The 17,967-nt window shown below is 35.9% G+C and overlaps 1 protein-coding gene across 2 annotated transcripts in view; it reads right to left on the bottom strand.

Moving 5' to 3' along the window:
* Positions 1 to 3,314: 3,314 nt before the first annotated feature.
* The window catches only part of SS18 (SS18 subunit of BAF chromatin remodeling complex), a 69,335-nt gene continuing 54,682 nt past the window's right edge, over positions 3,315 to 17,967 (bottom strand). The window contains exons 8-11 of one of the 2 annotated variants that reach the window (XM_052660288.1): positions 16,984 to 17,076; positions 16,149 to 16,268; positions 13,131 to 13,264; positions 3,315 to 5,043 (exon numbers count right to left, since the gene is read on the bottom strand). In XM_052660288.1, the coding sequence (XP_052516248.1) occupies positions 5,017 to 5,043; positions 13,131 to 13,264; positions 16,149 to 16,268; positions 16,984 to 17,076 (374 nt within the window). In that variant the 3' untranslated portion in view covers positions 3,315 to 5,016. The remainder of the gene's footprint in view (positions 5,044 to 13,130; positions 13,265 to 16,148; positions 16,269 to 16,983; positions 17,077 to 17,967) is intronic. The other variant, XM_052660289.1, reaches the window with a different exon arrangement.

Raw genomic sequence — 17,967 nt, 5'->3', positions numbered from 1 at the left:
ATTTATCAAATTTATAAAGATGCCAAATGATAATAAATAGTAAGTGTATGTTTTACCAGTACTTTAACTAAATCTATTGTTACTAAATACAGTATTTAGCTAACTCAAGTGGTGGAAACCTGAATATGATCTTAAAGGAAACATAATGGGTTTTGTCCTGTTTCACTAGTTAAGAATATGAACTAACTATGAAGAACACTACACACACAATAAAAACGTGTCACTTCTAAAAACTATGACTCCACACAGAATATGTCACAGGGCAGTATGAACTGGCCCTCCCCTACCTGACCCTACATGACAGTATGGGGTTTGCTGATACAACAAAGAGCCTCATGAGCAGCAGTGTCACTTCTCTCACGTCACCATCCAGGCAGACAGGCAGTGGGGGGATCCAGGAGGCCATTCAGGAGACTCTTCATTTAATTTAGTTGCACGGTCATTCTCTAAGTAATTTTCTAATCTGTTAAGTTTGGATCTCCCCACTAATATGTGATATGTAAGCCCTTGGGAAATGGGAGAGAGAAAATGGAGCATACTTTAAAAAATGTTATCTAGAAGTTACACACATCACTCCAGCCCCTCTTCCACAGGAAGCTGTAAAATGTAGTCACTAGGTAGGCGGCCATGTGTCACCCAAAACTTGGGGGTTATTTTTAAAAGAAGAGAGGAGACTACTGATTATCATCAGTATTTCCTAAGAAGAGACCAAAAATGATGGAAAATCTCATAATATTCAGGATTTTCCATTCACTTATTTTAACATTAAATAATTATTTATAATGTACCTCTCACAAAAAACCTCTCAGTATATTACCATAGTTACAAATTATAGCCTAAACATAAATGCACTGCTCATACATCTAAGTTCTTAAACTATAGATCCCTATCAGGAAAGGAAAATTTTTTACTATATACATAAATATATCCATATATATACAAACATATAATACACACAAATATATGAATATATATGTATAATGTATATTTCAATAATTCTCTTACTATTAAGATGTCACTCATTATTTATACCATCACAGTTAACTCTTAGCCAATAGTAAAACCCTTGTGAGGGGAAAAATTAATAACTTTATGCCAACTAAATGAAGTCATATTTAAATAAATCTAACTAGTCTTTGAAATGGCATAAATCAAGCATGCCTTAGCTATAATTAATTTTTTAGATAAACAAAATAAGGTGACTTCTCAAATAAGTTGGTTTATTCAGTAAATGATATTGAAACAACTGGCTATCATATAGGAAAAAAACTAAGCTCTAAATCATATCATGTACGGTAAGTTTTAGAAAAAGTAAAATAAGTATGGGGAATATTCTCATAAATTTGGAAGTTAGGGAGGTGCTAAGAAGCTATGAAATTGAATATGTGAAGTCTTAAAACTTTAATACAGTAAAAGATATTAATACTATATCTACAGTTTAAATAATAGAGACTAAAGAGATGGGCAATATAGAAAGAGAATTAACATTTGCATTTAGAGAACCATATATAATTTTGTAATTTGTGTATATGTATTTATACAATTTCCTGTCTCTCTTATATGCCCAAAGGAAATGTATAAAGAACATTGAAAGCCATTTCACAGCAAAAAAATAATAAACTCCCTTTCAGTATTTCAGATGCTCAAACTTACAAATAAATCAAATGTAATTCAAATTAAATTCTGAGTTGGCATTTTTTAAAAGTCGATTAGAATTGCAAAAATTAACAAGGCTAGTAATCTCATGTTAGCAAGGATATATCCTTTAGGAAGATAATGTACATGGCCTTAAACCTAACATACTAAAATTTACAGTTTAGAAATATTCCAACAATCATATAAAAACAAAAGCAAAAAAACCTTGCCAGATAAGTTTATGAAAGCTTTACTTCTGCAATTGTAAAAAACAAACAAAAAATCCAAGATATTTTTTACCTAAATAAAAAAAAAAGGCTGCAAAAGTGTGGTTAGTTCAATTCAAATTTTGTTTAAAAAGAGAAAATATCTCAGCTTATGTGTATAAAATCAAGTTGGAAGAAATGTATCAAACCTTCTTAACAAGTGTTACATTTGAGAGATGCAATTAGGAAGATTGTACACTTAATATACTTTTGCTAATACCTTAATGATTTAATATAAATGACTTTTTAAAATTAAAAGGCAGCAATTTAGCCATACATATTCTGAGATGATTTTTCATTCACAGTTACACTGAAAATACAAAATTTCCAGAGCAAGAAGAATCCTGGTACCAAGGTGTTACTTTAAAAAGTATTTATCTTTTAGAGATATTTATTGTAAGAATGAAAGGACATAGTGTTTGCTTCAATTTGTGGGTGGGTGTAAAGACAACACAAGCCACGCATTGCTAAGTGCCTCATTTAGACTTCTGGTACACGAAGATCCTCATACCCTTCTCCACACACACAGAAAACGCCATTAAAAATTAAAAACAAAACCAAAAACAAGTTGCCATCAAAGCTGTAAAGAATACTAACATGTTTTCAAATGCCTAAACTAGCACAGTTAAATATGTTTAAACGTGATCAATAACTGCCCTGCTCTTCTTAGTAACGTTTTGCTCCTGGAATTTCATGGGATGGTATGATATTTCTTCATAATAATCCATTTTGCTAAAATGAAATTTCCAGTTTTAGGATATATGGTCTATATGGTGATGTCAAACTTGGTAGAAAGCTACTGGTAAAGTTATTCAGCTTACCAGGTATCAAAGGAGTAAGGTAATTTTTGTCACCACCAATTAAAAACTTCTATGAAACAGGACTGTTATAAAACAATTAAACCTTGCAAATGTGGTAGTCTCCAGGAAGAAAGTCCTGGAGGAAATTCTGCTTATTAAAATTGCAATTTTAGTTTCCATTAAAAGGAGAATAAGACAACAGAAGATGGGTTGGCAAGACAAATTATTTCTTAATGTCAGTTGAGCTTATTTCAAATGAGATAACATATCTACACCAGGTTGGGTTCAGCACAATTTCGTCTCCTCAACTCATTTATCTAATTCAGTCATCTTGATTATAGCCTCATGGACTTCATTTTCAGAGAAAGAATTCCATAACAAACAGCCCACACAACATGCTGATTACTGAACAGTTAATTCTAATTAACTTGGGCATGACAAGAGAATTTCGATAGTCCTAGAATACAAATATAGTCTGCTTATACTAGACTAACTTATATAAAAAACCCACAGCAGAGTCTCCAGACAGAACAAGAGAGTCAAAGAGATCTAATTTAAAAAAACAAACGAGAAAATTAAAATCACAAATAATTTATTCTTCTGTTAGAGTTGATACAGTTTTAAATAGCAACAAAGTACACAGTGGTGGAAAATTGGCACAGAACCTAAAAGCATTTCAGTCACAATAAGGCTGTCCATGCTTTATCTGTTCAAACTTGATGTCCATTTTCTACTGACCATGTTGGAAAAGGCCTTATTCAGACCTTACACGCGCACACTCTCTTTCATACACACAGAGACACATTAAAATTTCTCCTTTTGGTTACAGTATGTTGAGAACAGTACATTCTGCTTTTTCAAATTTATGGCACCCCTTCTGTTTTGTTTCCAGTTGTAAGTGGGAAAAAACAATCCAATTATAAAGAATATACCTTATTCCCTGGGCACAGGCAACTGTGATGAAAATAGCAACTTACCTTTGGGCTAGATATTTTCAGATTACGCTTAAATAATTGTGGTTATAAACTTCTCAATGCATGATTTCCTGCCCAATGCAAAATCCCTGAACTCAGCTCAAACAATCAGGCACAGGACAGTCTCAAGTATGATTAAATAGACCATGCTAATAAAACAGAGTGATCCGAAATGCAACCTCTATGCTTTTAATATAGATCAGAATAAACCTCATCAGCAAGCATTTTCCTAAACATCTCTGTGTTCTATTAACCAACATAAAAAAGGGGAAAACGTAAAAGTATTCCTTTATAAATGGCATTATTTCCAGTCAAGAAAAGTTGAAAGGAAGGTTTATAAAGTCTCCTGAACTATTCTTATTATAGAAACCAATTATCCTTCTCATGTTAAAAAATAAAATGCATCATTGTTGACTCTTCTTTGATATCATTTATAAAATGTTCTGATATTACTTACTAGTGATTAGTCAAACAAGGTAAAATCAAAACTTTCAGGTTCAGTTATTGCTGTTTTAGGAGAGGACTTACATGAAACTGTTAACCAAGATTCTTCAGATCCCACATGAAGTAATTCTTATTGCCTCACATTTTAAAACAGAATTATAAATGATCTTTTATAAAAAAGGTTTTTGTCCACAAAACTGGAAAGCTTCTTTAAAAAACGCCTTTTTACTCAAAACTGTACCATAGTGCCCCTGATTAGCTAAGACAAAAAAGGGGTCTGAATGTCCTCTGAAGAACCTAGTAGGGGACACATGGGAGCGTTGTCTTCCCCAACACCTTCAGCTTCACAGAACACCATGTTCAGACCAGCACAATCAAGCATCCAACGTGCTCCCATCCCCACTGACAGAGGAGTTCTGATTCTGCCCAGCGCGTAGTGTACCGCCTTGCATATTCACCACATGAAATAAACATAATATACAAAATATTGCTGCTGTAAAAAGTGTACATTTCCCTCTTCCCCTTACAAAAGAATCTATGGAAAAGTATTAAATTCCCTTAACCTTCATAAACATACAAAGCTGTTCACACCTTTCAGTCTGTAACAGTCCTTTTGAAACGCAGTTCCGAAATCATTGCAAATTGGGTATGTCATTGTATTTTCTGTCCAATGTTGCCACCTAGAGTAGACATGTGAAATCAAGAGTATTTTTGAGCTACTAAAGCCTTTTTATAACTAAGCCACACAGGCTGCTTACGGATGAAACAGCCGCTTATCCACAAGGTTTTTCCAAAAACTAGATGGAATGGAAGGGTCTCTTCACAGGAAGGTGTCCACAGTGCTGAGGCGACAATATGACTGCTAGTAGATTCTGGCTACTGGAATGGAAGTACTCTTCACTGCTGGTAGTTTCCATACTGCCCCTAAAAGATAAATTTTAAAATGTAATTAGATGATCATTTGACCATAATAGTTTGCACAGAAAATCACAAGTCAGTCTTTACACTGTCCTGCAGCAAAAGCAGCTACTTTCAAAACATACAGAAACTGTTCTCTATTTAGGTATACAGTATCTCTGATTTTTTTCTGACATCACATTCAGCTGCAAATGGATTTCCAAGTCTTTGAGCCTAGAATAGCACATAATGAGAATTTAAGTTTCTGGTGAATTTTGATGAACTGATCAGGAATGAGTGAGAAGTTCTAGCTCTAAACTCTGACATGGTGTATATCAGTGTATAAATTATGTGCTAATATACAAAGTCTGTAACTGTTTGGATTATTATAATAACTTATGTTATTAACTTATTAACACCAAGTTAGGATAAGTAGCAAGGATGAAGAGATACCTGGGAGATAAGGGTAAAAGAACCTTATAGCCTGTCTATAGAATTTGGGCCTTTCCCTGAGGCCAGTGAGGGATCAGCAGACATATTCAGGTAGGCAGCTGGTACATAAAATCAAAGAAAGACTGTTTTGCTTTTGTTGCTTTTAATAAGGTAGGTTTGAAGGGGCTGTAGGCTGACAGGAAGGGAAAGAAAATAAAGTACAGATATAAAAGAGGTAATGAATGAAATAGAAACATTCTACAAGGGAAGTAAACAATGTCCAGTATACGACTGTTAAAGCAGGTTTTCAGAAAAGAGAAGGAAAATCTTTTTCTCCAAAAAAGAAAGGTAGAAGAAAAGAGAGACCAGAAAAAAATTTACTTTAATGAAATTTCTTAAATGTGTTTTAAAAAGATGCTCATAAAAGCACTTATTTTCCAAAAACAGTATTCACTGGAAGCAAAAATTACAAAAAATTTAGAAATAAGCAAGTCTTAATGCTGGAAGAAAACGCTCTCCTAGTGAATGTATATAATGAGATAGTAATGATGAAAGCAAGTGGCACATATTTGGAATGATGTGAATGCAGAACAGAGGTAAAAACTGATGTGCTATATAAACAGAACTTATAATCTATCTACTATTGTATGAATTAATGATAGGGACTAGGTCTTATCCATTCTTAGTCCCCAAGTATTGGTGAGTGCCTGACACATAAGACTTCTTCAATAATGTATGCCAATTATGATATTCAAGCAATTACAAACATTTACTGAGCAAATATTCTATGCTCATCACTGTAAGAAATCTGAAAAATGGGGAAAATAAGATTTACAAATAAAGTGTATTTACAGAACAAGTTCTATAAGCGTTCAGAACCCTAAGGTTAAGGTTAGGTAACCCTAAGGAAAAGGTTAACACAACTAAAATAATTTTAAAAATATTTCACAGAGACAGTGTGCCTTAAGAAAATAGTAAAATCTGAATAGCAGAGAAAAGAAAAAAGGGGCAATTCAAATAGGAGACACAGCTAAAGCAAAGGTGGAGGAAAAATGGTTAAAAAACGCTTAGGGAACTGGAAAATAAAAAGGAATGTACAATAATAAGGAGTAGAAGCTATTGATTATTTGGTAACACACAGCTTGAAGTCTGTAAGAAGTCTAATATCAATAACAGCCAACTGTTAATATATCTCAATAACATCCTATGTCTTACCATATGTCAAATGCCATAAGTGCTTTGTGTTCATCTGTTACCTATGCAGTATACATTATCTCCATTTTATAGATAAAGAAACTGAAGCCCTGAAAATTTAAGTAACTTGATCTAGACTTAATCACTTCACTAGGATAACAAGTGCCCCCAAATGCTGTATATCTGCAACCATCAGCAAATTCTAGAGTTAAGAGCAAGGGTTTTGGAGCCGGAAATCTATTTCTAGTTTTAACTCTCCTGCTTAACAGTTTCTTGTCCATGGGGCCAGTTACCTTCCTTCCCTTTCTTGATTTTCTCATCTGACAAGTGAGGATAATTATAATTCCTGCTTCAGAAAGTTATTCAAGAAGAAGAGCATGAAGATGCTCTGCACACAGCTGGTGTGGCTGGTACGGGGAAGGGTCCGGTCCTGGTACAGGGAAGGGTCCGGTCACTGGGTCTCCCAGTTACTCAGGACTTACCACCCAGCTCAACCACTTCTCACCTCTGTTATCCTGGGTCAATCACTTCTACTCTCTAAGCCTCAGCATAGCATCGCTCTCTTTGCTTCTTCAATTTTTCTTTTCTTTTTTTAAATTACAAAATTCCTCTGACTAGAGTAAAGAATGAATGGGAAAGGATGCAAGAAGATAGCAAGGGAGAATCCTTCATCCTGTGATGAAGTTAGGACATATTAATGGTCTAAACAAAGATAAGGCACTTTTTGAAGTGGATGGATACAAGAATGTTGAAGGAGATCAGGCTAACAAGATTTTGTCATTTACTAGATGGAGAGAGGGAGATGGAGAAAGACGTAAGTACCAAACGTGGCACATGGCTTTCTAACTTGGCAACAGTACCTCTCTCTGACAGACAACATAGAAAGGAGGAATGTGTGGCACAGAGATTATGAATGCTTTGGTTATATGACACTGATATGCTATTTCTAACTGCAGATGACTACTAGGCACCTGATGCTCAGAAGAGAAAGTCAGACTAGAAATAGAGATTTGACAGTCAACAGCACGATAAATTGAAACCCTATGAGTAAATGAGATTTTCTAGAGAGTGTATGGTGTGAGAGTCCCTAGACTGAACAATAGCTGAGTAATATCAACCACCTTTAAATTTGTTTTTTTCATTCACCTAATCCTATAAAGGTCTTAAATTTACTGTCAAAATACTTTTTAGGGGTTTCTTAATTCTTATGATCACCATTCAGATTTAGGAAGTGATGGCCTTATATGTTCACTCACCATATTTATTGACTACTCAATGTGTTCCCTGGAAGAAAAGCTATGACAAACCTAGACAGCTTATTAAAAAGCAGAGACACTACTTTGCCAACAAAGGTCCATACAGTCAAAACTATGGCTTTTCCAGTAGTCATGTATGAATGTGAGAGTTGGACCATAAAGAAAGCTGAGCACCAAAGAACTAATGCTTCTGAATTCTGGTACTGGAGAAGACTCTTGAGAATCCCTTGGATTGCAAGGAGATCAAACCAGTCAATCCTAAAGGAAATTAATCCTGAATATTCATCGGAGGGACTGATGCTGAAGCTGAAGCTCTAATACTCTGGCCACCTTATAAGAAGAGCCAACTCACCGGAAAAGAACCCAATGCTGGGCAAGATTGGGGCAGGAGGAGAAGGGGATGACAAGAGGACAAGATGGCTGGATGGCATCACAAACTCAATGGACATGAGTTTGAGCAAGCTCCAGGAGACAGTGAAGGACAGGGAAGCCTGGCGTGCTGCAGTCCATGCGGTCACAAAGAGCTGGACACATCTGAGCAACTGAACAATAACAGCAGAAATGTGTTCCACTAGATGGTGGAGACTCAACAGTGATAAAAACAGACATGGTGAAGTCGTTAAAGAACTGACAGTCTAGGGGAAGAGAGTATGATAATAAACAATAACTACATAATGTGTCACATGGAGATAAATGCTATGCTAGAAATAAAAGCATCTAACATAGTATTTAATGAAACTTTCCTGCTAAGATCTAATGAAACTTTCCTGCTAAGATCAGGAACAAAGCGGAGAGGTCCCCTCACACCACTCTTTCTCAACACTGTACTAAAATTCCTAGCTTATGCAATTAGAAAAAGAAATAAAGATACTCTAATTGGAAAAGAAGAAATAAAACTGTCTTTGTTTGCAGATGACATGACTGACTCGGGAGAAAATCCCAAAGAATCAAACAATAAAAAAACCTCCTGAAACTAATAAGCAAGGTTGCAGGATACAAGGTTAACACAGAAAATTCCCCTATACACTAGCAACTGAGAGAGTCAATTGCTAGGCAGGTTGATAAGAAGTCCAGGGTCCCCGAGGAGGAGAGAGGAGTCTGGAATTCTCAAGGAGAAGGAAAGGACAAACGTCTTTCTTCCCCTCTACATTCCTTAGTCTGAGTCATAAAACATTTTTTTCTTTAAGCCTGGAACTGATGATTACACAACAAACAGCTCGGTTTAAACTCTGTACTAAGGATTATATAACAACATATCCTGCTTGAGGACAGTTTCTCCTTCCTGAAAATCTTCTGACTAATCCTGGTATCTTAGAATGTATAATATGGGAGTGAGTCTGGTAAAATCTTTCTGTTGTTAAGTTCTAATCCTATTATCTTACTGTGGGAGTGGGTCTGGTAAAATTTTTACAACTTGAGACATTCTTTTGATTTACTGTAATAACCAATTAGAAAAGTATATAACTCCCTTGCTAACATTCATGAGAGGGCCACTCTCCATCCCCCTTCTGATGTCTGTGTCAGAAGCTTTCTCTGTCCCTTTTTATACTTTAATAAAGCTCTGCTACACAAAAGCTCTTGCATCATGAAGTATGGTCTCTGGTCCTAAAGCTACATCTTCGGAGATCATAAATCTCACACCATTCACCCTAAGCTATCACAATGAGCAAGAGGAATTTGAAATTAAAAACAATACCATCTACATAAGAATTCTCCCCCACAAGTTAAACTCTTGGGTATAAATCTAATAAAATATACATAGAACTGTATAAGGAAAACTTAAAAAGTAATAAAAGAAATCAAAGAACTTAATAAATGTAGAGCTGTTCCATGTTCATGGATAGCAAACCCAGTATTGTTGAGATACAAGAGTTCTTCCTAACTTGACCTAAAGATTCAACCCAATTCCAACCAAAATCTTAGCAAGTTATTTTTGGATACTGACAATATAATTATAAAATTTATAGGGAGTGGCAGACGACCCAGAATAACCACAGAATAATAGAGGAGATGAACAAAGACTGACAATGTTCAACTTCAAGACTTACTATCAAACTACAGCAATTAAGACACTGTGAAATTGGTAAAAGAATAGAAAAAGAGATAGAGGCAAGTGAATAGAGAGCCCAGAAATAGATCCACTGAGATACAGGCAACTGACCTTTGGCAAAGGAGCAAAGGTAAGACAATAGTGCAAGGGTGGTCTCGTTCAACAAGTGGTGCTAGTTAACTGGACATCTGCATTTTACAAAAAAGTGAATCTAGATACAAATCTTAGCAACTAAGATTTTCTCAATTCAGAGAATTAACTTAAGTAAGAACTTGACCTAACTGTAAAATAAAAAACTAACAAAGCTCCTAGAAGACAACATAAGAGAAAACATAGGTGACCTTGAGTTCTGCAGTGACTTTACAGATACAATATCAAAGGTGTGATCCATGAAAGAAAGAACTCATAAACTGGACTTCATTAAAATTAAACCTTTCTACTCTGAGAAAGACAATGTCAAAAAAATAAGAAAACTCAAGAAGACAAAGCAGTACTTGAAAAAGACACATCTGATAAAGACTGTTATCTAAACCATACAAAGAACTCTTACAACAATAAGAAAATAAACAACTCTACTAAGAAATGGGCCAAAGACCTGAAGAGACACCTCACCAAAGAAGATATATGGATGGCAAACGAGTACATGAAAGGATGTCTATATAGTATGTCATTGGAGAAATGCAAAAAACAACGAGATATGCCACACACCTATTAGAATGGCCAAAATTCTGAACACTGGTAACATCAAATGCTGATGAGGATGCAGAGTGACAGGAACTCCCATTCACTGCTGGTGAGAATGCAATCTGGTTGACCCACACCATTACCAAGATAAAGACCAAGCTCCCCTGTACAGTTTACAAGAGTCCTCCTAACCTGGCCCTAGTTTATCTCTCCACTCTTTTGCCTCTTCCTCCCCGCACTTCTGCTTTACTGAGCCACATATCTTAACACTAGTCCTTCATGAGTGCACTTTCTGACGAAAATACCCATCTGTTCCCTACAACAAGCTGGCTAATATCTTCTCAGCCTTGGGCTCCTGCACTTATACTTCCCAAGGAATATATATCTGAGTTAAGAGCTTCCTTTCACAAAAATCTTGCCTTCCCTCATACAAGTACCTTCTCACACTACATCACATCATCTACTTACCTGTCTGTATCCCACCTAGACTTAAGTTCACAAATGCAGAGTCCATATCGATCTAATTTTCCTAACATATTCCCATCTCGGCATATAAATGTTGCTCAAGAACCATGTACTTAATGAATGATATAAGCTTAGGAGATTCAGAAACATGATGAGTCAGGAAGAAAATGAAGTTGAAGAAAATGTCAAGACACCCAGAGAGATGTTCTGAACACAGTTGAAAAAATGGAGCTGGAGTTGGGTTGAGAAGGGTGGGCTAAGGATACTGAAAACGTAAGACAGGAGGAATAGAGACTGAGAAAAACACTAAGCCAAGGGCTGATAAAAGAAACTGATGGGGTAGAAGAAAGGTGAGAAACAAGCAGAAAGTAGAAAAGGAGTCACTGGAAATTAAGAGGAACAAAACAGTAGTCATGTAGAAGCTAAAAAAGACCACTTAAGAATGGAAGTAGGAACCCGAGTCAAACGCTACAGTAAGGTCAAGGAAGATCGAGAGAGTTGCTCCATGAGCCATAAGGACTAGGTCTGTTTCACTCATCTTGGACACGATAGTGTCCAGCATACACGGGAAATTAATAAAAATTAGTTGAATTATGGAGTAAAGGACCACTTTTCAACAGCCGTGGATTAGAATGAGCCTAAATTATATCTGCTCAGGGATCTTGTCCTTAAACACTCACTAGTCAACACTTATTCTACAATTAAATAAAACTTCCTCTAATCCTTTGACTTAATCTTAGTACATTCTTTTTAATATTACTTATCTGTCCACAGCCTTTTATTTTTCCCTCCTAACTAAGAAGTGTCAGTACAAGAGGGTTGCCCACTTGAGAGAGCATACGAAAGGGCTGCTCATGCCTCAGCATCTAACCGGCATTGTATATGACTTGTTCCTCAAACCAGATCGTCCCCACTGGTCCTGTAACCCTAACATTAAAAAGTAATGTATTTTAGGCAGCTTAAGTGGTGAACAGATCAGATTCTCCTCACTGTAAAGACATTAAACAAACCTGAAATCAATAAAAGGAAAAAAAAAACCTGCCAATGTAATAAATCATCTTAATAATTTAGAGCTTGTATGAGAAGATTCATAAAACAATGACTGTGGCACAGGATTATTAAGCCTGAGCAATTTACTGATGAAAAGAAGGTTTAAGAGAATACAGACATCATAGGATGAGATACACTTATACTTATCTGAAGGAAGCAGAAGGAAAGATAACAGGGGAGAAAGAAAGATTATTAATATCTGACATAATGGATATGGGTATAGGAGGCAGCAGAGGAAGGTTACGAGTATGAATTGAAAGAGAAAGGACATCGTGGCTGCTAAGGAAGTGGAGTGAATATGCTGACATGAAGCTGAGAGCCAGGGAGAGCACTGACTCAGACGGACTCCACATTTCAACAGGTCAAGACTTGAGTAGTCTTGAACAATAAACAGGAGGGAAATGAGAGAAACCAAGGGGTTTAGAATACAGAATAATGTTTGGAAGGGCTAAGGGAAGCATGCCTGCAGGGTAAAGACTAGAGAGAGACTATAAATGAATGAAAATGAATGAATGCTGGTGCCTCGAGAATGCCATGTTTTCTATGCTACAGTAACCATGATTAACTATGCTGCTGCTAAGTCGCTTCAGTCGTGTCCAACTCTGTGCGACCCCATAGACGGCAGCCCACCAGGCTTCCCCGTCCCTGGGAATCTCCAGGCAAGAACACTGGAGTGGGTTGCCATTTCCTTCTCCAACGCAGGAAAGTGAAAAGTGAAAGTGAAGTCACTCAGTCGTGTCTGACTCTTAGCGACCTCATAGACTGCAGCCCACCAGGATCCTCAGTCCGTGGGATTTTCCAGACAAGAGTACTGGAGTGGGGTGCCATTGACTGTGCTAGCATTCTATGAAAAAGACTCAAGAGAAAATACTTTTTTCGGTTAACTCATGTTATAAACAAAAGGAGGGAAAAACGAAAAACATTTAAGCTAATCAAGAGTGAGCACACAATGGGGCAGCCACACAGTTGGCCAAGTAACTTACCTGGTCGTACCCATAAGGCCTCTGCTGCGGTGGCTGTGGGGGTCCAGGCTGTGCCGGTCTGTAACCCCCATATTGCTGACCTTGTCCCTGGGGGTAGTTAGGATACTGAGGACCTGGGCCACCCTGTGAAGGACCTGCAAAATAATTAACACAAATAAAACTCCAGAAGAAAATATAGCAAGTTCCTAGAATTCTAGAAAGGGTTTAGAATTAGATGTTACTATGTTCTCATCTTTAAACTCAAAAGAATAGTTTGCTATCTTGATTCTTCTCAAATGCTTTTTCAAATAAATTCCAAAATTTATAAGTAAAAATACTGTTAGGTTCAAGAGGGAGGGGACATAGGTATACTTATGGCTGACTCATGCTGACATTTGGCAGAAACCAACACAATATTATAGAGCAATTATCCTTCAATTAAAAATAAATTACAAAAAAAATACTGTAAAGATACTACCATGTACCAAGATGCTTTGATTCAGTGTAACTATTAAGCTATGTGTTAGCCATTAAAATTTCATATGTCAAAATGAGTAAGAGACTCGGGAGTTGTAAAGCACATGATGTTAAGGAAACTCATCTGTATTTCTATTAGAAAGTTAACCAGTATAAGCAAGGGGTAAAAGAAAAATCAAGAAGTAGATTCAAATTAAAATACTGAAGAAATTTCTAATTAAAGTTTGGAAATCAGTGATGGTTGCAGCTGTGTAACTCAACATTTACGCTTGCAATCACTAGAAGAATCACAAAGAATGATTTTACATGTAAATTTCAGATTTACATTCACAATCACCAAAAGAAAGTTTTATGCTCTACACTGACAAACAGAATCTAAAAAAGACTTGAAAAGCCACAGATTGCATGTGAAAAAACACGATTCAAAAGTTACCCTCTGTGTACCCATCACCTTTAATACTTAACACATATAAGTGAATGATTTCAACGTCCAGAGAGAGACAAGGGACTAACTTGGCTTGCCAAACAAATATGTCTATTTTGTAAATTCTACTACTGTCTATTGTCAAGAATGCTTTATAAAGCATAAGCTGAAGTGCTTTCCTGCTTAAATGTTTTCAATCATAGCCATTCAAAACCTGTCATAGAAAACACTGATTATAGAGGAATGTCAAACAGAATAAATTTTCAAGCTTAAATAAATTCCATCAGTTTACTCTTTTGACTATTTAATTATTATGCACCTGATTATTAAAACTAAATTTTCTATTGGAATGAAGTTTGACAACTAAAACCTACAGATAAGCAAAGTGGGAACATTTCCCCAGAGTCAGAGAGAAAAGCATTTAACCTTTCCACTGAAAATATTTCTAACTCAATAAACTTACCTGACTGATCTATGTAACATTTGTTTTCATATGAACACAATAAAACCAGAATACTCTATTTATTCAATGTACAAATGTTCAATGGTCATGAAATGGAAATGCCATTTGAGAGTAGTAAGAATATCCCTTCAAAAAGACAAGAAATACATGGAATATTTCTAAAGACATATTTGGAATTAGGGAACTAGAACTGATCAATACCTAACTTCCAATACTTGCCTGAAATTTCAGTGCTTATTTGCGAAGGTGCAAGAGAATTTTAGCCTGATTCTGGTTCTCAGATTTGCTATCACAGGTGGAAAGATGTGCCCATAATAACAGCAGAGTTTAAATCAATGAATAAAAAGAGTAAGACTTTGTTGTTGTTGTTTAGTCACTAAGTTAAGTCCGACTCTTTGAGACCCCATAAACTGCAGCATGCCAGGTTCCTCTGTCCTCTACTATCTCCCAGAGTTTGCTCAAATTCATGTCCATTGAGTCAGTGATGGTATCTAACAATGTAATCTTCTGTTGCCGCCTCCTCCTTTTGCCTTCAATCTTTCCCAGCATCAGAGTCTTGTCTAATGAGTCAGCTCTTAGCATCAGGCGGCCAAAGTATTAGAGCTTCAGCATCAGTCCTTCCAATGAATATTCAGGGTTGATTTTTTAGGATTGGCTGGTTTGATCTTGCAGTCCAAGGGACTCTCAAGAGTCATCTCCAGCACCACAGTTTGAAAGCATCGATTTCTCGGTGCTCAGCCTTCTTTATCGTCCAACTCTCACATCTGCACACAACTACTGGAAAAATGACATTTTCAACTATATGGACCTTTGCTGGCAAAGTGATATCTCTACTTTTTTAATACACTGTCCAGGTCTGTCATAGCTTTCCTTCTAAGAAGCAAGTATATTTTAATATCACGGTTGCAGTCACCGTTCACAGTGATTTTGGAGCCCAAGAAATAAAAAAAGAGACCCTGTTAGCAAAAGATGATATCTAATTAAGCAGCTATATCTTCTATCATAGGAACCATATTTTCCTATATCTCAAGTAGTCATAGATAATTAAGACTGATATTTAAGACTGAGATATCAGGTCTATATCATTCCCCACTCCCTATCTAATAGATAGCCAACTAGTAAATACTACAGTGAGAATACAATAAGAAAAGATGGCTATACTTCCTCCAAACTCTGTAAGATACATACCTGCAATAAACATACCCCTATGGAAGTGTACACAACTATTTTAATAGGGCATGACAAAAACATTTTCTCTAGGCATTCCAAATGGACCTCATTTGTACACTAAAACATCAATGTTACTTTTCATTGTAACAGTCATTAGTTTTGGAAATGAATTTGCCAAGCAGATTATATAGATACTGTTAGTAATCACCCAACTCATCAGTTTTCTAAGCACACGCAAAGCTACTGGCTGGTCATGAATGTCAAACAGGTTTAGGAATTCATTAATTAATGAATTCATTTCAAATGACTTTCTATACCTTACCTGTGATCAATGAGCCATCTCCAGTTTATGCTTTTTCTTAAACAGACTACCAGTTTTAAGAACTTTTTAAAGAGACACTCCACGAGTAGACTGAGCTAAAGCTGTGAATTTTCAAATGAAAATTAAATATCCACTTCCACGTTTTGCAGGAAGAACTAAGTTAAAACTGCCAGAAGCGATTACCGTAGCCCTGCTGCTGTCCTGGGTAGCCTTGCTGCCCTGGGTACTGCTGTTGGGGTGGGTAGCCCTGCTGGGGAGGTGGTCCTTGGTAGGCATCTTGCTGTTGGCCATACTGCGTATTTCCTACATGATAATTGGAGAAGAGGACAAAAACAAAATACTGAGGAGTTTGCTTAATTAACTTTATTCCTCTAAGATGCATAGCCAACAACACAAGAACAAAATGAAATGCTATATTGATTTTTAAAAGTTAACAAAACAAAGAAAAAACTCAAACCAAACAGAAGGATTTCGGCCAAACAAACTGCAGTTAAAGCCAATTTTGCAAGGTTGAACTGCAGCATTTTCAGCGTCTCTGCCATACGAGCATTACATTTACTGGAACATCACAGTCATAAGATCATGACTATGCTAAATAAAATAAAAAAGACAAAAATTAAAGACAGCTACAAGAGCACACACTAGCTACACAAGATCAGCAAGCTGTTTCCTAGAGGCACTAAACTTATATGTAAAATTATACATATGTGAACACACAACAAGAAAAAAAATTGGATTGATGGATTTATGTTCAAATAGAAAATTTCCACTGAGGAAAAAAATTATTTTAAAATGTTTTAGTCTTTTTATGGTTGTTAGAAATGGCAAGTCATGGTTATACATTTTAAATATTTGTAAGAAAATTATTCTGATTGTTCTAGGCTCCCTGGAACTTTCAAGACAGCCAGCAACTAGTATTCTACAAGAGCTTTGCGTGGGTAGAAGTTGTCTTATGCAAGAATTTTTGTTCCTGTAGAAGGGGATATATATGTGTATGTGTGTGAAGGTATATAGATACCTCCTTCGTAGTAATGTTGTGAGGAATCCTCATAAGGCCTATCGTAGCCTTGTTCAGGATACGACGGTTGCTGATAACCGTAATCATTATGACCTACATCAATTCGACAAGAGACAGGAAGAAACGTTAATGGCCACTGAGTGAAAACCCTAAATATATTTATACTTTCAGATAAAACTGAAAAAAAAAGAAAAAGAAATGGAAATACATAAAAAATTTCAATTGCATTAGCCAAATATTTACCAAATGTGATTGCTTTCATATTGAGATAACGTGCAATTTTCTTTTTAAAGCAAAAAACAGTTTTAGAAACATTACACTTAGTCTTAACTCTGATAATCCTCATCAAGGAGGGGAAAAAAAACTTTATCTTCCATTTTTTTAAAAAAAGAAAAGGAAAGCATTTAGGCCTTTCACATGTAAATAACCTGAATTAAATTAGAATGAGCAAAGGAAGCAATTATCATATTTTGTCAAACACCTGTTCTGCTGGTCGCCAATTCCACAGCATATGCTAAAACAACGCAAAATATAAAAGAGCTCCATAAGTTTTTTTCCCCCTAAAAGAAACTTAAATATTTCACATTCTGTATTAACTTCCTTGAAGTATTTGTATATCAAAGTATTTTCAGATGCAAAAATATATTGCTTAATGTTGCCATTCTGGGAGTCTTTAGGAAATATTTCTAGAGTATCATAAACATACACCTTCAAAAATTAATACTGTGTTAATTGCCAGAGCACATCTTTCATTTTAAGGCACAATAAGTTACACCGGCAAGATGACTAGGCTTAGTCCTTTTTTTTTTTTTCCAAAGTAAGAATTTCATTTTTATTTGTTTGTGCACATAGTTTTTACAGAAACTCTTACTAGGCTTAGTCCTTTTAACTTAATTGCCCAAAGAAATTGCAGGAAAAAACCTTTCAGTTAGCCAAGATCTGAACTAAATTTTAGAAGAATACCTAATTAAGGAAGGAGGAATA

This window comes from Budorcas taxicolor, chromosome 22 (genome assembly GCF_023091745.1).
Source record: "Budorcas taxicolor isolate Tak-1 chromosome 22, Takin1.1, whole genome shotgun sequence".
In the NCBI taxonomy this organism is placed as follows: domain Eukaryota; kingdom Metazoa; phylum Chordata; class Mammalia; order Artiodactyla; family Bovidae; genus Budorcas; species Budorcas taxicolor.
Note: the sequence above shows the minus strand (reverse complement) of the source record. Positions and strands in the feature narration are given on the sequence as shown.